We start from the raw sequence: 26,685 nt of genomic DNA on the forward strand, positions 1-26,685 counted from the left end.
AACTTCTGACCATAACTGGGCAACTGAGCAATACTCTTGGCAATGCAAATCAGCATTTTCCAAAGTTAGGGTTTGGTCTCACTCCCTTTTAATTTTTTTTATTGTAGTTTAGGTTCTTGTACTGAGGTCCAAGTAAACATAATGAATCTTCATTAATGAATAGGACATTCATGTCCATGACTAGGAGTATATCTGTTTACAAAAAAGGTTCAAATCTTATTACGTAATTGTGACACGGTTTTCGTTTTTTGTTTGGTGTGGAGTTTTGTTCTTTAATGCCCCCCAAATCCCAAAAATCCACCATTACTATTTATCAGTTATGGTTTTACAAAAATATCAAAATAAAACTTAAAGCTCTGACCCTTGAATTACAATAAAAACTGTAACTAAAATGTCTTTAACAATGGTATGTGGCAATACTAAGCAGATTAAGTGTGTGATTAACGCTTAATCTGCACTAACTTCCTTTGTTTAAATCAAAACAATAAATCCTTACCTCAAGTTCTTAAAAGTCAAACCATATAATTTTGTACCAAAATGATTACTTTAAGTACAAAGTGCTTACGTATGGTTTTATTTTTTGAAACTTTTACTTTGTTAGCTAAAACAGCCAATCCTGTTAGAATATCATCTATCAAGTTTGGTTGTGCCATATTGCTGTCTCACTGTTGATTCTATGCACGCAGTGAGAAGCGAAAGTAAAAATGAGTGTAAATAAGTTAAAACATATACCAAATGTGCTACTTTGCAACAATAATTTGGTCCAATAATATTTAAATAAAGTATAACGGACCAAATTGGATGTTACACAGATACGTAACTTCCTGGCAGTAACCCTGCAAAAAATTGTGTTCAGATTCCATCTTCGGATTTTCACACGTTTTTTAAGCATTTCTTTTTGCACCTTAAATTAAAGAAGTAATTAAGTGTTTACTGTGATTTTGGAATTTTGTTTGGTTGTGTTGACATTTCCTTTCTGCCTTGATAGCTGAGGGTATTATACTCAGAAAGGTTACCTGGGGAGTAAAAATGTTAAAATTTAATACATTCTTCCCCTCGTCCATAGATAGACCAATATAAAAAAATATATATCGTGATCTACGGTTTGTGCCTTTCCTAATCAAGTCCGATCAGTTTAAGTAAACACAACAGAACCATCTCAAGGAGGATCAGAAGAAATGGACAACATGTGAGGTAAATATGAGTGTCACAGCAAAAGGTCTGAATTCTTATGACTATGTGTTATTTCAGTTATTTTAATACCTTTGCAAACATTTCTCAATTTCAGTTTTGTTTCTGTAAGATTCAATGAAAAATAAAATGAACTTTTATTTTAGCAAATAGCTGGAAAAAGTGAAACATTTTAAGGGATGTAAAAACTTTAGATCCATACTGTGGTATATCAACTTCAGACAGTAACCGTAAAAGAAAGCTAAAATTCAGTTTGCCTACCTGCAGGTTCTCAAAATGCTTGAAGGTTTTGCAGTGAGCGATTTGAGCGTCCTTGTTTCCGCTGAAGAAACGGTTACACACCTTACAGAAGAAGCCTGTTTTTGGCATCAAGAATTCCATACCTGACAAACACAGACACACAGGGGTGAACCACCAAGAATAAAACATGAGGGAGCAGTGTGAATCCTGGCACTTGTTTTCGCTTTTATTACATGTGATTTGGTTGCCATGTCAACACCTGTTTTTGACAGAATTGGTCTGGCTTCCTCCCACCTCCAAAGACATGCACCTGGGTTTAGGCTGATTGCCAACACTAACTTGGCCCTAGTGTGTGAATGTTGTCTGTTTATCTCTGTTGGCCCTGTGATGAGGTGGCGACTTGTCCAAGGTCTACCCAGCCTTCCCTAGAGTGTATCTGGGATAAGCTCACTGCCTCACAAATTAAAACTTCAACCATGCAGACGTTTCAACAACAAAACAAAACAGTACAGCTTGTCTTACCAACTGGGTTGCTGGGGTCAAAATGGAGAGCGTTGTCTGTAGTTGTTGGCGTTTCTATATCACTCTTCTTTTCTGTGATTGTTGGGTTCTCAGACACCTCATGCTTTCCTGTGTAAAACAGAATAAATACTTCATATATGTTTAGGCTCCATGTATTGGCGTGTATTGCATACAGAACACATTAAGTGAGGGACAGGAAGAATAAGTGCCTAATGTTGTAACCTCGTTAACTACGTTGCAGCAAAGCGGCAGTCACAACCCCAGTGAAATACATGAACGGACAAAGACAAGTGCTGCTGAACATGTTTTTTGTGTACTTTCGTTTGGACAGGATATCAACATAACATTTTTGGTTTCAGTTTTGGTTGTTGAAAAATTATCCTTTTACTTACACATTTACTAGTAACTTTGGCCAGAGAAAAAAAGGAGAATGGTAGATATGGATTTTTTAATCTACTACAGTTAATTTGATATCGTTTTTAGATTAGATTTTTAGATAATTCTGTATTCATATATTTTTCTACAGTACAACTATCAGATTATATGCTAATTGGTTTGAATGTCTGCTTCCAGTGGCTAACAATGTAAAAAAAGAAAACTAACTAAAATGCAGTTGCTTTGGTAAAACCCAATTGCCCTGCTGTATTTTGAAAAAGGAGCGACTGAAAGTCAGTGTTAACAATACTACAACACAAACAAATTGATTTTGTATAGACAATTGTGATGCATCTAAAAAGTGATGATTTACCACACACACACACACACACACACACACACACACACACACACACACACACACACACACACACACACACACACACACACACACACACAGAACATTTCTTATCATGGTTATTGTGAGGAATCTTTTTTTTACGGTTATCATTAGTGCATGGGCCTCACAATACGAAGGTCCTGAGTTCAATCCCAGGCTCGGGATCTTTCTGTGTGGAGTTTGCATGTTCTCCCTGTGACTGCGTAGGTTCCCTCCGTGTACTCAGGCTTCCTCCCTCCTTCAAAAACATTGCACCTGGGGATAGTTTGATTGGCAACACTAAATTGGCCCTAGTGTGTGAATGTGAGTGTGAATGTTGTCTGTCTATCTGTGTTGGCCCTGCAAAGAGGTGGAGACTTGTCCAGGGTTTACACCGCCTTCCGCCCGAATGCAACCGAGATAGGCTCCAAAAGGGACAAGTGGTAGAAAAAGGATTGGCATTATCGCGATGAAAAAAAATTTGCAAAAATGTTTACTTTTACTGAAATATTTTTAACTTTCATTTAAAAAAGAACACATTAAAATGTATGAATGTAGCTAAAGTAGAATATTTAATGTGCACATGAAAGCAGCACAAGCATTATAAACAAAGTAATATGGCAGAAAAAAATAAATATATACAATTCATCTGAAAATTGTGCAAGGTGGCACCTGATGGCCATAAGATGTAAATGCACTTTTTTCAATATAGATACAAAGTGTTCATATATGAGGTCCAGCATGATAATGGGCAAAATAATAATTAAGATGATCTTTTATTAATATTGAAATCAGGATTTCAATATTGATAAAATATACGCTGTCATGTAATTTTGTAATGTCTTAATAAAAAGGCTCGATATTTTGCTGCCTTCGAGTTCTATTGACATCTCGGCAGAGTCTGCACCAGCGGTGACAGCAATATCTTCCTCAAAGTGGAGTCTCGCATGACGAGATTTTACCAGAATTACGGCTCATGACTGGACATCTCGGCAGAGTCTGCACCAGTGGTGGCATTAATATTTTCCTCAAAGTGGAGTCTCGCATGACGAGATTTTACGAGAATTACGGATCATGACGCAAAACACCCTTTAATGGAAACACCTACAAGTTGCAGATACACTTAATCAAAATGTTTTTAATATATCACTTTTATTTGCGAAAAATTAAAATGGAAAAGCAGCTAATGAAATCAGCAAAATGTGTATCTGGACGCCAGCAAAGCCTACACGCATGTTCTAGGTTTAAAATATGTGCCTATTGGCAGATCTGTTTATTGGTTTCCAGGACATGAGGGCACTGATGTGTCAATGCAATCATTTGTCCTAATATTTTCAAAAGCTACCAGGTAAATCCCAAGAAACGACTGGTTGTACACCCCTTGGTAATATTACTATTTTCATGGAGTTAGATATTTTTTGTTAATGGGACGGCGCGGCGCAGTGGGAGAGTGGCCGTGCGCAACCCGAGGGTCCCTGGTTCAAATCCCACCTAGTACCAACCTCGTCACGTCCGTTGTGTCCTGAGCAAGACACTTCACCCTTGCTCCTGATGGGTGCTGGTTGGCGCCTTGCATGGCAGCTCCCTCCATCAGTGTGTGTGAATGTGTGTGTGAATGGGTAAATGTGGAAGTAATCTCAAAGCGCTTTGAGTACCTTGAAGGTAGAAAAGCGCTATACAAGTACAACCCATTTATCATTTATTTATAATATACTTCAAATACAATAATTTTAAATGCAACCATACACAGTAAAAATAAAAACCTTACCTGGCTCCTGAGATGGAATGCTTGTCTCTTTGTCCTCTGTTTTTTGCATCTTTTCCTCTTCTTTATTCAACATCAGGGTCACACACTCCTTTCCTGGGCTGCTATCCAGGGTTGCCGTTTTATCTTCCTTTCCTTCTGCAGTCATTCCCATCTCTGTAGTGGGACCATCTGGTAACGAATGATCAATGACAAGTTTAATTTTTGAGAAAGATGTTTGAAGAGGCTCAACTTTATCTGTTTATTGGTTTCCAGGACATGAGGGCACTGATGTGTCAATGCAATCATTTGTCCTAATATTTTCAAAAGCTACCAGGTAAATCCCAAGAAACGACTGGTTGTACACCCCCTGGTAATATTACTATTTTCATGGAGTTAGATATTTTCTGTTAATGGGACGGCGCGGCGCAGTGGGAGAGTGGCCGTGCGCAACCCGAGGGTCCCTGGTTCAAATCCCACCTAGTACAAACCTCGTCACGTCCGTTGTGTCCTGAGCAAGACACTTCACCCTTGCTCCTGATGTGTGCTGGTTGGCGCCTTGCATGGCAGCTCCCTCCATCAGTGTGTGTGAATGTGTGTGTGAATGGGTAAATGTGGAAGTAATGTCAAAGCGCTTTGAGTACCTTGAAGGTAGAAAAGCGCTATACAAGTACAACCCATTTATCATTTATTTATAATATACTTCAAATACAATAATTTTAAATGCAACCATACACAGTAAAAATAAAAACCTTACCTGGCTCCTGAGATGGAATGCTTGTCTCTTTGTCCTCTGTTTTTTGCATCTTTTCCTCTTCTTTATTCAACATCAGGGTCACACACTCCTTTCCAGGGCTGCTATCCAGGGTTGCCGTTTTATCTTCCTTTCCTTCTGCAGTCATTCCCATCTCGGTAGTGGGACCATCTGATAACGAATGATCAATGACAAGTTTAATTTTTGAGAAAGATGTTTGAAGAGGCTCAACTTTAATAACTAAATCCATAGGTATTATAACATTTGCACAACGGTTAATAATACATCTTAACCCCTTAGCATTCCGTAATCTATTATTTTTTATTTAAACACCTAAAACATTTTATGTAATGCTGTTGTTGAACATTTTGTATCTATTATCTTTTCTTCTTAATTTTTTGAACCTGTGCTTTTAAAATATCTACTTTGGTGTAGTACAGACCAGAAACATGAAGGGACCATAGCTTCAGCATTTGCCAACTTTTTTAATAAACTGACTATGTTAAGTATTATTATTTGAATTGACTGTGTTGGGATCTCAATGTAATCCTTTCGGAGATAGGAATTCTTGCTAGATTTAGGCTTTGTTCACACTGCAGTTCAATAGCAACTGTTTTTGCTAATATGTGACCTGTATCAGATTTTTTCATGTCAATGTAAACAGTGGATTTCAGACTTTTTCAAATCTGACCCAAACCTCTTTCGTATGTGGATGTAAATAAGATATGTCTGTGATGAGACTGCAGTCTGAACACTCATCAAAAAGTGATGACACATAGTTCTACGCCAGAGTAGAAGATTAAAAAAAAAAAAAGGTCAACAAATGAACAGAAAACAGCAGAAAATAATGTTTTAGGAACTCATGTAAATGTTCCACCAGCTGTCTCCGGCTGCCCGCCCACACACTTTTCAGAGCAGACATCGAAGGAAATGTCATGCAAACAGAGTCTTGCCCTATTCTGGAGCTTTGTAGTCTTGTGTTATCCTTTTGTGTTTCCCTCTTCTTTTCATGTGTTATTATACTTTTTTGCCTTTTGGGACTGTGTGACAAGGAGTGGCAATTTCGTGACCTCTGTGGTGCTTTTTTGTGGACTTCTGGATCTGCCTCCCGGGAGCCTTTTGGCCATGGAGACCAGCTGCTGGGTGTCTGCCACACCGGAGTCGGTTTGGAGAGACTGGAGGAACTGCAGATGAGGGGACAGGGCTGCGGAGCTAGCACTGAGCGCCAGGACGGAGAGGCTTCGCGGTGTCTTGGCTGGGTGAGCAGGCGTCGGACACTTCAGTCTCCTTGGACGTATCCTCGCTCATCCATTCAGACAGGACACTGGCCTAGAGTGGAGTTGGCTGTCTTGGTTGCTTTGTTGGTCTGCTCCTGTCTCTGGCCATTCTCCCTCCACCCCAGCGGACGATGGCGTGGAACACCGCAGAGGCCACCACAGTGGATATGTTTCTTTTACTTTTTATTCATAGCTGTATGTAGAAGTGTCTGCTTGTATCTGATGCTTTAATGTTCTCTGTGTTCTTTGATGTTTCCCTCTTACACACATGTAAGAGGGATGTGTACTATGGCTATGAGTTGGTTTTTTCCCTTGGCCTCAGTCTGCACCCCCTCTCCAGGGCCCAGGCTAAGACCGATTTTTTAATTTTATTTTAATCTTCTATTTTTTTCTCCCATTACCCCCCCCTTGTTTACCTGTATCTCATCTTTTTTGTAAGGGGCACTGGAAGCCGGCAGACCCGTCAGCCATCCTGTTCTGTCTCCCTGTAATGTTTGTCTGATCTTGAATGGGATTGTGCTGAAAATTTAAATTTTCCTGAAGGAACTATCCTGACGGAATAAATAAAGTACTATCTAATCTAATCTAATCTATATATATATACATATACACACACACATATACGCAAACATTATATCTATATGTATATATATTAATAACTAATATTTTATTTATTTCTGGCAGATGTTTTGTCAACATGTTAAAGGTGTTTAATAAAAAATACAAGCATGTTTAACACATGTATCATGTTGTAATTGTATGCATGTTCGCAATGAACTCAAACCATAACAGATTCATTTCTTTCATGAAGACAAGAATATAAGTCGGTGTATTACATGTTTCCGAGGACTTGCATTGATTGGAATCAGACATGATTCCCAGTAGTTCTGCCAACTTCCACATTTTCATATTTACACAGAGTAGGTAAAAAAAAAAGTCCTCCTTTCTGTCCTATACCACATGAAAGTGGTTGGTTTTTGGCATCTTATTTGCCCGGATTTAATATTTGTTTTTATACAGAAATACATTGACGGCAAACTATGTAGCTTGCTAGCGCTAGCTTTCTGAGACTCCTATTTTGTTAGCACAGGCAGGATAGAGCAGCACTTTTATCGTGAAGACAGGAATTGTGTGGTTGGTCTTCAGGGTTTTGACAGCATGCGCGGCGCGAAAATGTGTTGAAATAAAAATAGTTTCTCACTTTCCTGTCAATCGTTTTTTCCTTAATAGTGAGCTCGCAGCACCCATCATCATCATCATCTCACAAGATCCTTTGATGCTGCGAAGTGAAGATTAATAATCGCAAATTTTTTAAGACTATTTTTTTTAATGCCAGGCTGGCGATTGACAGGCACACCCTCCAATCGACGTAATGGGCACTCCTGCCCTATTCCTTCCTAATCTTCTATGCGCGATAATTTGGTTCAGAAAATGAAAACATTTAATTGACACAAAAGTGTCAGGACTGACACCTATGAGAATTGAAGCCATGTTTACTTATACAAATACTGCAGCACTTCATGTCTGTGTGGAGGACAGATTGCGTTCACATTAGACGTCACATTTTTTTGGTAATGTATGATTACATAAAAAGATCGGATTTGACTAAAAGATAAATACAATTTGGACATATCCTGTAATGTGAATGAAACAATCTATAATAGCAAAAATAAAAAAATAATTGTTGGACATTAAAAAAATATTTTTTTAAGGCTGACTTTTGCAAAAAAGTCAGACATCGTAAGTAGAGGTTAAGTGAGTTAACTTGTCTCTGCAACCCCTGAAAGGGTTTGTTTGCCACTTCTAGACCAGCACTTACATGTGATGTACTTAAAGTACCAGTGGAGTGGGGAAAACAAGCTTCCTCTATATTGAAGCTATTATGTACAGTGGGGCAAAAAGTATTTAGTCAGCCAACGATTGTGCAAGTTCTCCCACTTAAAACGATGACAGAGGTCTGTAATTTTCATCATAGATACACTTCAACTGTGAGAGACAGAATGTGAAAAAAAAATCCAGGAATTCACATTGTAGGAATTTTTAAGAATTTATTTGTGAATTATGGTGGAAAATAAGTATTTGGTCACTTTAAACAAGGAAGATCTCTGGCTCTCACAGACCTGTAACTTCTTCTTTAAGAAGTGCTTCTGTCCTCCACTCATTACCTGTATTAATGGAACCTGTTTGAACTTTTTAGCTGTATAAAAGACACCTGTCCACAGCCTCAAACAGTCAGACTCCAAACTCCACTATGGCTAAGACCAAAGAGCTGTCGAAGGACACCAGGAAAATAATTTTAGACCTCCACCAGACTGGGAAGAGTGAATTTACAATAGGCAAGCAGCTTGGTGTGAAAAAAAAACAACCGTGGGAGCAATTATCAGAAAATGGAAAACATACAAGACCACTGATAATCTCCCTCGATCTGGGGCTCCACGCAAGATCTCATCCTGTGGGGTCAAAATGATCATGAGAACGGTGAGCAAAAATCCCAGAACCACACGGGGGGACCTGGTGAATGACCTGCAGAGAGCTGGGACCAAAGTAACAAAGGTTACCATCAGTAACACACTACCCAGACAGGGAATCAGATCCTGCAGTGCCAAACGTGTCCCCCTGCTTAAGCCAGTGCATGTCCAGGCCCAATCTGAAGTTTGCCAGAGAGGACATGGATGATACAGCAGAGGATTGGGAGAATGTCATGTGGTCTGATGAAACCAAAATAGAACGTTTTGGTATAAACTCAACTCGTTGTGTTTGGAAGAAGAAGAATACTGAGTTGCATCCCAAGAACACCATATCTACTGTGAAGCATGGGGGTGGAAACATCATGCTTTGGGGCTGTTTTTCTGCTAAGGGGACAGGACGATTGATCAGTGTTAAGGAAAGAATGAATGGGGCCATGTATCGTGAGATTTTGAGCCAAAACCTCCTTCCATCAGTGAGAGCTTTGAAGATGAATTGTGGCTGGGTCTCCAGCATGACAATGATCCCAAACACACCGAAGGAGTGGCTACGTAAGAAGCATTTGAAAGTCCTGGAGTGGCCTACCCAGTCTCCAGACCTCAACCACATAGAAAATCTGTGGAGGGAGTTGAAAGTCTGTGTTGCTCGGCGACAGCCGCAAAACATCCCTGCTCTCGAACAGATCTGCTTAGAGGAATGGGCCAAAATACCAGCTACTGTGTGTGCAAACCTGGTAAAGACATATAGTAACCTTTTGACCTCTGTTATTGCCAACAAAGGTTATATTACAGAGTATTGTGTTGAATTTTTGTTATTGACCAAATATTTATTTCCCACCATAATTTACAAATAAATTCTTTAAAAATCCTACAATGTGAACTCCTGGATTTTCCCCCCCCCCATTCTGTCTCTCACAGTTGAAGTGTACCTATGATGAAAATTAAAGACCTCTTTCATCATTTTAAGTGGGAGAACTTGCGCAATAGGTGGCTGACTAAATACTTTTTTGCCCCACTGTATATCTTATGACACCTAAAGACTTCCAAAGTTTGCTCATAAATAGATATAATCAAAATAACATCAATCTCAGAGATTCCCGAGCCATTTTGAGAGATAATGAGGAAACCAGTCACTATATGTAGAGGTATAGTCGACGCCATCCCTTCCCCAACAAAAAAACGCCAATCATGCAGACTTTATGAGAACCAACTATTGCTGCAGGCAAAATTATGATCCAGAACCTTATTTTTTGGATGCTGAATATAAGGAGGATGAGCTCTAAGTTTTAGAAGCTCTGCAAAAAAAAAAAATCCAGCTTCAGTAAAACACTAAGCATCATGTAGCAGTATTGCCAAGTGCTAAACAAGAAATACAAACTACAAACATGATAAAACGATAGCTTGCTGTATGACGACTGATAAAACGTGCATATCATCCCATTTGGATGAACAATTAATCTTGATGCACACAAAGGGTTTATGAGGAAAAGTCTCCATGCTAAAGGTGGGGAAAATAATGGCTTTTTAGATGCATCGCAATTCGGACATGGACGATTATAAAATCGATGAGTAAACATCAATAATCGATAATCGGTTTATTTACTGGAAATAAAGTAATTCAGAGTTTGAAAATTTGGCTGACTCCAGCGAGCCTGATCACAGAGAGATCCGACCAGTTATCATAGGGCACTTATGTTCCAGTTTTACAAACATTTAAATGTTTAATAATTGTGATTGGAATTTGCTGTTACAAATGCTTTGTATTTAAAACTTGCAAGTGATAAAACGCTTATTTAGTGAAACGAAATGTAAAACTGTGACTATTTAAATAAAAGTTGCATTAATTACCAATTGTTAATCGAATCGTAATCGAATGGTGAGATTGCCAAATATTCCCACCTTTACTCCCTGCATGCCGACACCATCTTCAGTTGTGTGTTTGTCTACATCTCTGGGTGACTGAATGTCACAGATGCCCAACTTATAGATCCCAGGGTAAATCTTCTTGTTATCCAAATGAGAGGCATGTTTTATAATCTAGAATAACTCTGATGAGCCAAGACGCAACGATGTAAAGGCAACAGAGGGCTACGTTGTTTGTATCATTGCGCCGCTAAGAAATAGTTTTTCTGCGTTTGCATTTATAACATCGCTTAAAATTGGTTAATATTGTTGGCGGGTTTTGGATGATCATTTGAAGGTTTTTGTGGGTGAAATTTACTACATTGTTTGCGGACTTTTTATGTATATATTTACAACTTAGAATGCATTAAAATGTCATATATAAAGATTGTGAATGATAGACAGCACATTCCTGTCTAATCTTTGCATATTTTAAGTATGAATGATCTGATAATGTGGTCAGAGTGCACAAGAGTTGCCATTGTGAATTCAATCTCCGGAAATAGCCGAAGGTCTTCAGGGTGTAACATTCAAAATGGCGGATTGTGGCATTTTGTGATTATTGAACAGTGTTTTTGTTATGTTATCAGATTAATATTGTAGACCTTGCAACAAGCTGACTCAGGCTGGGTGCTGCATGTTTCAATAGCTAGTTTATAAATATATACTGTATTGTTTATCCACCACCTCTTTGTCCTTACGTATTTGCAGCAACACAATATTGATTGTGAACCGATTGATTCGAATAGAACGTTAAGGGGTTAAGGTTACTCTTGACACATTTATATTTGTACCTGTCTGACACTCTTCTGGTTGACAACTTGGCACAAGGTTTGGGTCAAACGGAGAGATTTCTTGTTGACCTTCTGCGGGTGAGGCTGCAGTTTCGCAGCTCAGCATATCCATCACATCCGATGATAAATTGGTCTCAGCTGAGAATGTAGGGGGAGCTTCACATCCTGATATGGAATCACCAAACTGATGCTGACAATCAGTTATGGGCTCATCGGACTTAATGGGCTGATGTTGACACTCCGTTAAGGAGTCATCAGACTTCACAGGCTGATATATTAACATTCCTTCTGTGATTTCCAAAGTTGTGTCCTTGTAGCAGAAACAAGATAACTTAGACAAGTCTTTTTTTTAATCATAAATTTGTGATAAAAATGTTTTACCTCACGAGCACTCTGTGGGACACATGTCGGGGAATCCTGTTGCTCTTGTTTTGTCGTGTCCTCTGGAGCAGCAGCAGCAGGAGAGTTGGGGAAGTCAAACACATCCCCTACTTCATCCACGGTCACAAATTCACTCATGTTCAATGGAAAGGAATCAAAATCCCCATCCATACCCTAATTGCACGACAGGACATATTTTGTTACAGTGTGGATAAGGAAAAGAAGAATGTATACTTTGTGTACTGTCACCATTTCAGGTGGCTCAGCATCTGATTTCCTTGAAGTTGCCGTCTCATCGAAGGAAGAAGTCTTATATGTCTCCAACCTGTAGGATGATCTAAGAGCTGAGGACCTATCATCACGATCCCGCTTTCTATCCCTCCTTTCTCTTTCCCGCCTCTGTCTCATAATTCTTTCCTCCCGCTCGTTTTCCCATCTGGCCCTGCGCTCCTTCTCCCAGAGTCTCCTCTCCTTTTCTCGTCTTTCTCTCTCTCTTGCTTCCTTCTCCCTTCTGGCCTCTCTTTCAATTCTCACCCTGTCTTGTGTCTTGAAAGCCGGTTCTATGTGGCTCTTTACTGACTCGTTTGTTTCATCAACTGCTCTTTTTCTCCTCGTCTCTTTTGTTTCTTCATTTGCCGTTTCCCTCTTGGACTCCAGATGTGTCTGATCTCCATCTGCAGAAATTGTCATTTTATCTGAAAGGCCGCCAGTTCTTTTTCCAGTTTCTCTCGCCTTTTGAGTATCCTTAAGAAAAAGATCACATGATCACAAACTCTTTAATACGGTGATTGTTCACAACACTGACATTAATATGTAGATATTTTACCTTGGTAAACTCTGATATGGCCATATCTGTAGGTGTCTCTTCTCCCAGGTTAGTTTCATTTATCGTTGTCTGCATGACCGTTTTAATAGTTGTCACCGTTTTGTCCGTCTTCATGTCGGTTTCAATTGTGGACATAGTAGTATCAATAACGGTCATCTCCTTGTCAGTCTTCATGTCTGTTTCAATATCAGACATCTTTTTGTCAGTCTTCATGTCTGTTTCAATATCAGACATCTTCTTGTCAGTCTTCATGTCTGTTTCAATAGTGGGCATGTGTGTATCAATAACGAACATTTCCCTGTCCGTGTTCAAGTCTATTTTGATATCTTTGTCAGTGTTTGTGTCTGTTTCAATAGTGGACATCTCCTTGTCTGTCTTCATGTCTGCTTCAATAGCGGACATCTCCTTGTCTGTCTTCATGTCTGTTTTAAAAGCCGACATGTCTTTGGCCATCCTTTTGTCTGTTTCAATAGCGGACATGTCCTTGTCCGTCCTTATGTCTGTTTCAATAGCGGACATGTCCTTGTCCGTCCTTGTGTCTGTTTCAATAGCGGACGTGTCCATTTCCGTCTTTGTGTCTGTTTTAATAGCAGACATCTCCTTGTCTGTCTTCGTATCGGTTTCAATAGCGGACATCTCCTTGTCTGTCTTCATGTCTGCTTCAATAGCGCACATCTCCTTGTTTGGCTTTGTGTCTGTTTCAATAGCGGACATGTCCTTGTCCGTCTTCGTGTCTGTTTCAATAGCGCACATCTCCTTGTTTGGCTTTGTGTCTGTTTTAATAGCGGACATGTCTTTGTCCATCCTTATGTCTGTTTCAATAGCGGACATGTCCTTGTCCGTCTTCGTGTCTGTTTTAATAGCGGATACGTCCTTGTCCGTCTTCATGTCTGTTTCAATAGACATCTTGTTGACGGTCTTCATGTATGTTTCAATAGTGGGGATCTCCTTGTCTGTCTTCATGTCTGTTTCAATAGCTGACATTGTCTTGTTCTTCTTCATGTCTGCTTCACTTGACAATTCCTTGTTGGTCTTCATGTGTGCTTGAATAGCTGGTATGTTGGTCTTTGACAGTCGGTCTGCCTCATTTGCAGAATAAGGCACTTGGTCTGTATTTTTGACAATTTTGCTTCCATTCTTTGCCATCTCTTCATCTTCACTGACCACCTCCTCAGGGCTGTTTAACATCTCTGGCCCTTGTTTGGTGTTTTTCAGAGAATAATTTTCTTCATTTCCTTTTGCCTCTGGGTTATTTGCACCTGATTTGCAGTCATCACGTTCTAGAATATCCTACAATAGTAAACATGTTGACAGTGTCAAAGCAAACATGTACTAAATACATTCATGCACTTCGATGAAAAACATTTTTATTAAAAAACTACAGTAACAATTTACTGAAGTTGCACTTAACATCGGTAAATTGTAAGTGTCATTTACACATAGTTACTTTCTGTTTTGAAGAACTACAGGTGTGCATTTAATTGTTTTAGGGCAAGGGTGTTCAAACTTTTTCCACCAAGGGCTGCATACAGAAAAAATTAAGGACGCCGGGTGTCACTTTAATACATTGAAGAAGCTGAAACCAGGCCAAAGTAGGTCAATATGTGGTAAGCTATCTGAATAAAACATACACATCTCAGCTTGGTGTTCTCTGTGACAAAGAAAAATTGGTGTAATATCCATAACTGATCTCGTCAATAAAGGAAGGAATTTGGTTTTTAGAATACGTTGTAGGTCAATTCAAAAAATCTGCAGACTGAAAGAGACTTTCTTGTGGCACTTTAGACAAATGATTTAAGGCTTTACATTAATGTTGCTTATTTTTAACATGAGAACTTCCCACCACATTTTGTAGACGACACCAACACTATGAGGGTCAACAAATAGTGCATACCTTAAGTGAATGCAGGTTTGGAGAACAGATTTGAGTCCGCGTGCTAGCTTTGGGGTCCGGCTTGCGCGAAAATAACAGAGGGTTGCTCTGGATAACGCATGGGAATCTCTGGAAACGTTTGTAGACAGACAACGCCATAGGTGCAGTAGTCATTTCGCAAATAACCTAAGTGGAGATAATACAAAAATTTTAATTAAAATGTTCACAGCATGTGCAGTACTTACCGTATTCATGACTGAGATGATGACAACACAGTGACAAGAACAGATATTTGGATGTGTGCCTTTCTTACCATATTCTTGAGTTCCAGACTTTTGACAACTGTGCCAAAACGCTGAACCAGTTGCTTTACATCTGAGGAGCTTGTCGATGTGTTAGGAACATTACTGATCACTAAGAGACTGTTCCAGTCAATGGGAACTGAACTCTCCTGTTTGAAGCAAAACAAAGTTTCTATTTTCAAACTTTAAATTTCCAGCACTATAACCTGAAATATTGTAACCCAACATGTAGTGGGTATAGAAATGATTCAGACCCCTTTAAATTTGTCACTCTTTCATTGCAGCTATTTGTTAAAATCCAAAAAGTTAATTTTATTTCTCAGCACACCACCTTGGCAGAAAAAAAGCTGAAATTTTAAACTTTTTGCAAATGTATTAACGTAAAACTGAAATATATGGTATATTTAGACCCTTTGCTCAGAATTGAGTAGAAGCCCCTTTTTGAGCTCATACGGTCATGAGTCTTCAAGGGAATGATGCAAGTTTTTAACACCAAGGTTTGGGGATCGTCTGGCATTGTACCTTGCAGATCCCCTTCAGTTCTGTCAGGTTGGATGGCGAATGTTCGTGTATCGCCACTTTCAGGCTGTACCAGTCAAGAATGTTAACAGAGTTGTTCCGAAGCCACTCCTTTGTTATTTTAGCTGTGTGCTTGTTGGAGGGGAAACCTTCTGCCCAGTCTAAGGTCCTGAGCAGTTTGGAAAAGGTTTTCTTCCAGGATACCGCTGTACTTGGCCTTGTTCATTTTTCCTTCAATTGCAACCAGTCGTCCTGTCCCTGCAGCTAAAAAACCCCACCATAGCATGATGGTGCCACCACCACGTTTCATTGTTGGGATTGTAATTGGGCAGGTGATGAGCAGTGCCTGGTTTTCTCCACACATACCGCTTAGAATTAATGCCAAAAAGTTCATTCATGGTCTCATCAGACCAGAGAATCGTATTTCTCATAGTCTGGCAGTCCTTTTGTGTTTTTGGTAAACTCAATGCAGGCTCTCATATGTCTTGCGCTGAGGAGAGGTGTCCGTCGGGCCATCTTGCCATAAAAGCCCCGATTGGTGGAGGGCTGCAATGATAGTTGACTTTGTAGAACTTTCTCCTATCTCCCTACTGCATCTCTGAAGCTCAGTCACAGTGATCTTTGGGTTCTTCTTTATCTCTTTCACTAAGGCTCTTCTCCCACAATTGGTCAATTTGGCTGTACGGCAAGGTCTAGGAAAACTTCTTCCATTCAAGGATTATGGAGGCCACTGTGCTACTAGGAACCTTGAGTGCTGCAGAAATTATTATGTAACCTTGGCCAGATCTGTGCCTTGCCACAAATCTGTCTCTGAGCTCCTAGGGCACTTCCATGATTATCATTTGCTCTGATATGCACTGTAAGGTATTATACAGACAGGTGTGTGCCTTTCCGAATCAAGTCCAATACTGTACTCCAATGAAGGAGCGGAACCATCTTAAGATCAAAAGAAATGGACAGCATGTGAGTTAAATATGAGTGTCACAGCAAAGGTTCTGCTTATAACCATGTGATATTTCAGTTTTTCTTTTTTAATAAAGATTTTCAAACATTTCTACATTTTTTTTTCTGTCAAGATGGAGTGCTGGGTGTACATTAATGATAAATAAAATGAACATTGTTGATTTGGCAAATGGCTGCAATGAAACGAAAGAGTAAAAGATTTGAAAGGGTCTGAATACTTTGTTGCCATCTCATCACAGGGCCTACCCTACACAGATATACAACGTTCACACTCAAATTCACCTACTAGGGTTAATTTAGTGTTGCCAATCAACCTATCCCCAGGTGCATGTTTTTGGAGGTGGGAAGAAGCCAGAGGACCCGGAGAGAACCCACGCACTCACGCGGAGAACATGCAAAGTACACACAAAGACCCAGGGGATCGAATCCAGGACCTTTATATTGTGAATCACACGTATTAACCCCTGTGGCACCCTGTGTGACTTCTTTAAAAACATGTGTGTGTGCAAGATTGGCATTTTTAATGCTAAGCGAGAAACTTGTGGTTTACATTTTCCATTAGTGTTCTACAGCCCTACTGGCAATCTATGCAAATGCTACAGTGTTGAGGAAAAAAAACTAATTCCAAGAAGTTTTTTTTGTGCCACACACACAATTCGGGAGAGCTCATAGTGTAGTTGCAACGTATGTTACTGCGAGAACAGTGTACCGCTAGAGGCAACCATTAGAGTCTTCGGGCCCCATCAATAAAGCTTGCGTATGATGTTTTCCATGCAAAGTATGAGATCTACAAAAAAACTAACTGACTAACAATTTGTGCAACAGTCTGCAAGCGCATCTCCCGTACAGACTTTTTGGAGACACATCAGGTAATACCCGTTAGGTGGTGAACTAAATGTAAAACAATATATGCTAAACCATTGTTGATTCTAAATGTAATGGACGTGGAAAAAGCTGTTTAGTTACAGCATTGTTTATTTTTATTTTTATAGAGGTCTAAATAATCAATTGATGTAGGAAAAAAACTGGAAATACATTTTGCCAATTAACTAAAATAGCCTTTACTGTACTTGTTCTTCAACACATGAGTTGAGTGTAAATAGATTGACTGTAGCATAAAGTAAACAACATTACGCACAAGTGTATTAGCAATTTGACAAAAAGAAACAATGCAGCATTTCGATATTTTATCATTTAATTTTATCATGAGAATTTTTTTTACGTGCAATGGTACTGTACGAGTTTAATTGTTTTTGTGTCGCAGCCCGTACCTCCAAAATCCCAAATTGAAACCACTGAATTTAAGTGAAATCTATTTAATCCGTGTTTGCAACGTACGAGCTAATGCTAGTGAGGCCAAATGATTTGTTTGGATCTTATGTGGTTCTCTGTGGCATTCACAACGCCTACTTGCCGTGCAGTTGACCCACATTTTTGCTCGCAACTTAAGGCATAACAATTAGCCATGAAACAGCTCATATCCCGAAAACCTTGTAAGCTGAAGCACTTGTATTCCAAAGTACCACTGTATTTGATAGGCCATTATACAAATGATCAAGTTATCAATTAATAGTTATGGTTTTAAGTTAGCAAGAAATGCTGCTGACACAATTTAGGTCCCCTTTAAACAATTCGTCAAAAAAGGTAACTTTGTCGCAAATGTCATATATGTCATCAATACCACAGCCTTTAGTGTGGAAGGTGTCAGGGCCTTGTGCGTAAAGTTACTCTTATTAGTCTTTGTTTTGTTGTATATTTCCTTGGTATTAATGTCAATGTCAGCATAATGTTAAGTTTCTTAAATGTTTGTGAAATATCAGTCTGTGGCATAACTTAATTGATCTATTGACTTTAAAGTCAGCCATTTGATCGAAATTGAAATTAGAGAGTTCTTTATCTCACCTATTCTGATCTAAAATGTTGCATCTTTTAGATACATATCTTTAAAAACATGCACGCTAGAAATGAAAACGGGAACAGTTCTATGCAGCCCACCATGACTTCATCTCTCCAAACAGTATTTCCACCTCTGTTGCCGTAAAATGCCACATTCATGAGTCACTTTGTATTTACCTTGTACGGTGATGTCGAGGCACGGAAAGGGCGGGACAATGAGGGGGAATTACATACATCTACTCTAAATTTTGAGAAGGTGAGTGTGCTCTAACTTTTAGAAGTTTGTATCTTTTCGTACGAATGCAAATTTGGGGTTTCTGACATTCCAAAACTTTTTGTCAAAATTCCACACAGAGATGAGGCTCCCCAGTAAGCAAAAGTGTGTGTAAAATTGTCTGGGCTGAGAACGTGCATTTGCATATGCAATCTTCCATTTATCAATTATACAGCAGATCCCAGCCCACTTTCACTTTCTCACATCAATGCAAAGCACTAAAATTAATATGTTCACAGTACTGGGAGGAAAAACCTCCAAAAACAACAAATATTAAATGACATTTGATAAATATGGAGGTGTTCATTGGTAAACATTTCAATCTTAATTTTGAATGACACCAGGCTACATTGTACAAAGACAATAATTGTAATTTTGCGAAAAAGGCACTGTAGAGTTTATAGTTATTGTATTGTACATTGCATGAAGTGTAAATACTATTGCGAAATGGTGGTGAAAATACTCACCAATGGGTCCAGTGACTGCATCAGTAGATTGTAGAGAGCCACCTATGCATAAAACATTGGTAAAATAGCATAGCATTAAAACAGAAAATCTAAAATGACAATGGAACTTAAGAATTAGTCTTCACAGAGAACTGGTAATTGTATATATTGTGATTAGTTAACACTGTCTTTCTATTAAGTCGCAAATAAGGCACTCTGTTGTCTCTCTCTCGAGCACCGAGGGACCTCGGTCAAGGTGGACATATAGATAGTACTTTATTGATTCCTTCAGACATAGTAAAATGTTTCATATCATGATCAATGAGTTCTACTACATGTCCTGTGTTTTAAACATTTTGTTTTATTGCATAGCATTTTTTTTACTGTCCTGACGTCAATCTTTATCAGTTGAAATTTGTTTTGTTGTAATTTGAATTTGAGTGACTTTAATGTCTGTAATAGGACTAAAATGACTGAATTACGTAAACAAATTGTGTAAAGAACCCAAGCAATGTTTTAATATTATTTTAAACAGTTTAGAACAAAAAAATATGGCTTTTGATAGGAACAAGATGGAAATAGATTGCTGATTACCAAAGAGACATTCATTCATTAATTAGCTCATTTTTAAAATTACATAGCCTCTAATAATTATTTTATTGTATAATGTCTGTTAGTGTTTATACCTTTACTTATTTCATTATTTATTAAGCCCTTGATGTATTATATATAGTTTTTCTTTAAGAACAATTCAGTTATTTGTAAATGTTAACATTTTAAACACAGGAAGTGAACTGACTATTAGCAATTGCTCAGACATGGAGAAGGGGTAGGATTAAATAAACTGCTTCTTCCTGCTCCTTTTAAGGCATGCTGAATTGTGCAGGTGGAACCATAATGTGTTCCTTATTGTACTTCCGTAAAAAATTTTTTAACCACAAACATACATTGAGAGTGGGTCCTATGAGCTCTTGACTCTTGAGCTTTGACTTAACACTGCAATCAATTTTTGGATTTTAAAATATTTCTAAAACAGTGACTTGTATCCACAGCTGTGCTGTCAACTATGATATGCATTCGAAGAGTATCCATTATGTAGTAGTGGCCAAGGTTAATAAATTGCTACTCCAATTTACAGGGTGTCTTTACACTTTTTGTAAGAAGCTTTGAAATATATAAAAATATGTTCCCTTTCGAAGTAAAATCCAGTTCTTACACACAGAGAATTTTCTCAAAACTCTCCCAACATCATGTAGATTATATCACACTGACTTAATTAGCAAAGTACTGAGAGGACAAGGTAGAATATAGTTTAGAAGAAGAATGACAAAAGCCTTACCGGTGTGTCGATGCCAACATGCTGCTCGATAGTCACCATCTTGAGTTCACAATCTTTCATTTTTGCAGGAGTTGAAGAGTGAACTTTCACCACCTCTTGAGCAGTTGCCACATCTGGCAAAGACACGAGAACCTGGCATAAAAGGGCACATTAGTATGCTTCACCTAACACTTAATGCAAGTACTACACAAAGAAAATGTCTTTACTGAGGAACTGCGCTGTTTTTTTTTTACTTTATAAGGTCTGCAGTCATAAGAATGCAAACTGCTCAGATGTTCATACATTCCCATTTAGACGAACAATGTCTCACAATCCTCGCAAAGAAACGGGGTGGTGGTCTTCTCATGTTGTTCTCACAATTTTGGGGCCCAAATGGCTGCCCAAAGTGTACTAACATGTCGGAGTACATACTCAGCCATCTAAGTTCCAGGTTCCAGGCATGATTTATAATCTACAATAAAATAAAGGGAAGTGAAGAAACAAGACCACTCGATGATATAAACATGGGGACCCATGGCAGTGATCACGTCGCCGTTATAGTTTGTCTGCGTTAGAGCTTATAACAACAATATCACTAATACTTGGTTAACATTCAAGTCATGAAATTTAAATGGAGTATTTTTGGTGCTTTTTGAATGCTTACCTATTGGATTTTTTATGGGTGGAATAAAGGATTTCCAATTTGCTCCACTGTAATTTACATTTATTTAATATTTACAATGGAGTTGCTTTGTTATGTAGCTTTTAATTTTTAAGTTAATAATTTTTAATGGAAAACCGTAGCTTTTACCACTGGATTATCAAAAACCGTACACATTACAGGAAAACCGTAGTTGTTGGCAGGTATGACAAAGAGACGGATCAAGATTTTAACACACATTATAAGTTGGAAAAAACTACCTAAACTTACCTAAACCGTCAATAAAATTAAAGTGCAAATGAAAATTAAGCTTCACTAATTTAGTCATAATTTTTGCTCTTATGAACCTTTTCTATGACTTTAGCTCCAGACTTCTTGTTTGGTCGAGATTGTCATTGTGGCCACATGTGGTGTAAAAGAGTATTACGACTGAGTACTACTGTGACTTATACGGACCACAGCTAAGTAAGATATTTTAGCGACCCTATGGTTAAAAACTGATTTAAATAACACAAAAATAGCTGTGGGGCTAATTTGAGCTCCTCCCGGAAGGCAGAGCTTCTCACCCTATCTCTAAGGGAGAGCCCCGCCACCCGGCGGAGGAAACTCATTTCGGCCGCTTGTACCCGTGATTTTATCCTTTTGGTCATGACCCAAAGCTCATGACCATAGGTGAGGTTGAGAACGTAGATTGACCGGTACAACACATCGGTACAACGTCCGCATTACTGAAGACGCCGCACCGATCCGCCTGTCGATCTCACGATCCACTCTTCCCCCACTCGTAAACAAGAATCCTAGGTACTTGAACTCCTCCACTTGGGGCAGGGTCTCCTCCCCAACCCGGAGATGGCACTCCACCCTTTTCCGGGAGAGAACCATGGACTCTGACTTGGAGGTGCTGATTCTCATTCCACATAACCAGAAGGACGTATGTTAATGGTTAAGCCAATAATTACCATGAAGGATACCAGTACCACAGGACGGGTCAAAAGGGCTTTTTACAACTTGCTTTACAACATTTTTGAAACTGAAAAATATAACTAGAACACCACTTGTAATCATTAAAGGTTTAACAGAAAATATATATTTTCAAAATGTCTATATTATTTACAATTATTAATGCCACTCACCACTCTTGTCTGCATGTACACAGGGGATGCGTGCCCCTAAACAAAAGCAGTCTAAGAGAAGCAACTAAAAATGTTATTAGCTAGCTAAGTCTCTAGTAATTAACTAACACATAAAGCTAATGTGCATGCAAGTGTTATGTACAGACCATAGTTTTATGTCATTGCGTGCTGAATGCCGTAAAAGGACGGGATATAATGCTTACAACACATGGAAAGTTAGCGACCTCCAGCATCCGCGTCAAGGTTACAAACAGTAGTGCATTTGTCGCATTTTATTTAGAATTGGTTTGGTTGAATCTTTAACATACGTCCTTCTGGTTATGTGGATATACAGTGCATTCGGATAGTATTTACAGCGCTCCACTTTTTCCACATTTGGTTATGTTACAGCCTTATTCAAAAATGGCATGAATTAATTTTGCCCAAAAAATTCTACAGACAATACAACCCATATAAAGACATGCAAAATGTTGATTTTTTTGCAAATATATCTAAATGAAAAAAACACACATAATAATCACATGTACATAACTATTCAAAGCCTTTGTTCAATACTTTGTTGATGCAATGATAAGTACAGCTTCAAGTATATTGAAGGTTGGCACACATATTTGGGCAGTTTTTCCTTTTCCTCTTTGTAGCACCTCTCAAGCTCCATCGGGTGAAATCTGAAGAGTTGGTTTTATCCAGAATATCGCTGTAATTAGACTCAGACAAACTTTAATGATCCACAAGGGAAATTGTTCCACACAGTAGCTCAGTTAAAAAGGATAGAAAGGATAAGGATGGTTAGGATAATGCACACAAGGGCACAAAAAGAGGGTGACAACAAAAGGTATAAAGTAAGCTAAAAATGTACCATAGGAGCAATATGAATATAACATCTGTAATATTTACATATTATATATACAGTATATAATATATAAAGTGGGGCAAAAAAGTATTTAGTCAGCCACCGATTGTGCAAGTTCTCCGATTTATGATGACAGAGGTCTGTAATTTTCATCATTGGTACACTTCAACTGTGAGAGACAGAATGTGAAAAAAAAATCCAGGAATTCACACTGTAGGAATTTTAAAGAATTTATTTGTAAATTATGGTGGAAAATAAGTATTTGGTCAACCATTCAAAGCTCTCACTGATGGAAGGAGGTTTTGGCTCAAAATCTCACAATATATGGCCCCATTCGTTCTTTCCTTAACACCGATCAATCGTCCTGTCCCCTTAGCAGAAAAACAGCCCCAAAGCATGATGTTTCCACCCCCATGCTTCACAGTAGGTGTGGTGTTCTTGGGATGCAACTCTTCTTCCTCCAAACACGACAAGTTGAGTTTATACCAAAAAGTTCTATTTTGGTTTCATCTGACCACATGACATTCTCCCAATCCTCTGCTGTATCATCTATGTCCTCTCTGGCAAACTTCAGACGGGCCTGGACATGCACTGGCTTAAGCAGGGGGACACGTCTGGCACTGCAGGATTTGATTCCCTGTCGGCGTAGTGTGTTACTGATGGTAACTTTTGTTACTTTGGTCAAAGCTCTCTGCAGGTCATTTACCAGGTCCCCCCGTGTGGTTCTGGGATTTTTGCTCACCGTTCTCATGATCATTTTGACCCCACGGGATGAGATCTTGCGGGGAGCCCCAGATCGAGGTAGATTATCAGTGGTCTTGTTTGTCTTCCATTTTCTGATAATTGCTCCCACAGTTGATTTTTTCACACCAAGCTGCTTGCCTATTGTAGATTCACTCTTCCCAGTCTGGTGCAGGTCTACAATTCCTTTCCTGGAGTCCTTCAACAGCTCTTTGGTCTTGGCCATAGTGGAGTTTGGAGTCTGACTGTTTGAGGCTATGGACAGGTGTCTTTTATACAGATAACCAGTTCAAACAAGTGCCATTAATACAGGTGACGAGTGGAGGACAGAAGAGTTTCTTAAAGAAGAAGTTACAGGTCTGTGAGAGCCTGAGATCTTCCTTGTTTAAGTGATCAAATACTTATTTTACAACATAATTTACAAATAAATTCTTTAAAATTCCTACAATGTGAATTCTTGGATTTTTTTTTCACATTCTGTCTCTCACAGTTGAAGTGTACCTGTGATGAAAATTAGACCTCTGTCGTCCTTTTAAGTGGGAGAACTTTGACAATCGGTGGCTGACTAAACACTTTTTTCCCCCACTGTACAATATACAACAAATCCCAATTACCATGTACAACATTTAAGTATATGTAACAGCTGCACCAAAAAGGGGAACCATAAAAAAAAAGATTAGATCCAGCAGAAAATATACATTATAAACAAAGAGAGCTAGCTAACATAGAAGCGGTCTGGTAATAGAAAAATATCATCTATTGCTGTGTGTACATTACTGCATTACGCTTGCCCTCTATCCTGACTAGTCTCCCAGTTCCTGCCGCTAAAAAACCCCATCCCCACACCTTGAAGCTGACACCACCATGCTTCATTGTAGGGATAGTATTGGCCTCTTGAGGAGCGGCGCCTGGTTTCCTCCAAACATGACCCCTAGCATTCACATCAAAGAGTTCAATCCTTAGACAAGAGAATTTTGTTTCACATCCTCTGAGTATTCCAGGTGCATGACAAACAAGCCTCATTGGTGTTTTGCTGCAGAGATTGTTGTCTCTCAGTAAGGTCCTCTGCTCTCCACAGAGGAATGGTGTAGCTCTGACAGCGTGACCATCGGGTTCTTGGTCTCCTGCCTGACTAGACTAAAATGAAAGCAGAAACGTACAGAGACATCCTGGACGAAAACACCTCCCATTAAATCTGATGGAGCCTGAGAGGTGCTGCAAAGAGGAATGGGACAAACTGCCCAAAGATAGGTGTGCCATATTTGTGGCATCGTACTCAAGGACTTGAGGCTGTAATTGCTGCCAAAGGTGCATCAACAAAGTATCGAGCAAAGGCTGTGCATACTTGTATATGTGATTTTTTTAGTTTTAATACATTTGCTAAAACCTAATTGCTATTATGGAGTACTGTCTGTAGAATTGTGAGGACAAAAATGAATGTATTCGATTTGAAAAAAAAAAAGCAAAAACAGAACAAAATGTGGAAAAAGTGAAATGCTGTAAAAAAAATTCAGATTTTTTAAAGTATTGAATCACGTGTACAGTTATTTGATTCAAGCATTGTGTAGCAGGTACAAATGCAGCCACCCAGTCCGCTGTCAAGCAATACAAGCTTAAGATATCATTAATTGTATTAAATACAATTGAATTTAAGTGTTCACCATTCAACAAGTTCATGGCTGACCCATTTCATTAGAATGTTTAATTTCTCAAACATAAGCGATACTAACCTTTCTGACTGACGATGCCAAGATAATGTTGGTTGGATGTCCGAATGGCTGAATGAGCTCGATGATGTCACTTTCTGAGCAGTCACATTCAGGAAGTCCTGTGATAAGCACTAAGCCCTTCTGTAGATGACATTAAATGGAATCAGTGTACATTACTCAGTTCTTAAAAGTAATAACAAAACAGACATACTAAACGTTAGTGTTAATATAACCACTATCCTCACTAACCAGTTAAAGAACAGTAGGGAGAATGAGTTGGGAAAACATGCTTTAAACATTTTACAAAGAGTTCTGATTCTAAATTCACAATTAAAAATTGTTGTAGCTGAAAAAATAGCTTGCCCTAAAAACTAGGTGTCAAGGAGATCACACAAAAGGGTAGTACAGCGGACATATAAGGCTCCCCAAGTGAAGCTATGTTGTTTTTCATTGACTAAAGTAAGGGTTCCAAAGCAGCTAGATTTCGATTGGCCGCCAGAAATATTCTATAAATGAAATTAGACATTACAAAGACAGGTGGAGGCAACATTTAAATTCCAAAAAGTTGAAATATTGAATGCTTGAACAAGATATCACTAACCATAATGATTGAAAATTAATTACCAGGTTAGCATACATAACACATTGGAGTGTTTTCAGTGTGGGTAATAAAAAGCAAAATAAATACAAGTGAAAAATATCACGGTGGCTCTCATATCCTTAGTTTTCCTGTTTTATGAACTAAAATATCTGGAGCACACAACCAACTAGAGAGTTCTGGTCAGCAGTTTGCATACATGTGTCATGGGAACCTTGATTCCATTTTTGGCCCTGAAGGATTGATCTGAATTGTACTTTGGGTCTCAAATGGTAGAGTGGCCGTGCCAGCAACTTGAGGGTTCCAGGTTCGATCCCCGTTTCCGCCATCCTAGTCAGTGCCGTTGTGTCCTTGGGCAAGACACTTTACCCACCTGCTCCCAGTGCCACCCACACTGGTTTAAATGTAACCTATATATTGGGTTTAACTATGTAAAAGCGCTTTAAGTCACTAGAAAAAAGTGATATATATATATATACACACTTCACACTTTTTCCAGGGTGGAGTGATTTAATTTATTTTGAGTTTCTTCAATTATGCAGCATCAGG

At 38.8% G+C, this 26,685-nt stretch overlaps 1 protein-coding gene across 3 annotated transcripts in view; it reads right to left on the reverse strand.

The window, feature by feature from the left end:
* LOC133538927 (zinc finger protein 638-like) overlaps nt 1-26,685 on the reverse strand; it is a 57,691-nt gene that overhangs the window by 825 nt on the left and 30,181 nt on the right. For 2 of the 3 annotated variants that reach the window (XM_061880847.1, XM_061880846.1), the window contains exons 12-24: nt 25,560-25,679; nt 20,463-20,594; nt 19,145-19,186; nt 15,037-15,174; nt 14,745-14,909; nt 12,851-14,140; nt 12,274-12,768; nt 12,025-12,198; nt 11,644-11,953; nt 5,209-5,376; nt 4,476-4,643; nt 1,954-2,061; nt 1,453-1,574 (exon numbers count right to left, since the gene is read on the reverse strand). In XM_061880847.1, the coding sequence (XP_061736831.1) occupies nt 1,453-1,574; nt 1,954-2,061; nt 4,476-4,643; nt 5,209-5,376; nt 11,644-11,953; nt 12,025-12,198; nt 12,274-12,768; nt 12,851-14,140; nt 14,745-14,909; nt 15,037-15,174; nt 19,145-19,186; nt 20,463-20,594; nt 25,560-25,679 (3,432 nt within the window). The remainder of the gene's footprint in view (nt 1-1,452; nt 1,575-1,953; nt 2,062-4,475; nt 4,644-5,208; nt 5,377-11,643; nt 11,954-12,024; nt 12,199-12,273; nt 12,769-12,850; nt 14,141-14,744; nt 14,910-15,036; nt 15,175-19,144; nt 19,187-20,462; nt 20,595-25,559; nt 25,680-26,685) is intronic. The other variant, XM_061880848.1, reaches the window with a different exon arrangement.

Source organism: Nerophis ophidion, linkage group LG20 (genome assembly GCF_033978795.1).
Source record: "Nerophis ophidion isolate RoL-2023_Sa linkage group LG20, RoL_Noph_v1.0, whole genome shotgun sequence".
NCBI classification, from domain to species: Eukaryota; Metazoa; Chordata; class Actinopteri; order Syngnathiformes; family Syngnathidae; genus Nerophis; species Nerophis ophidion.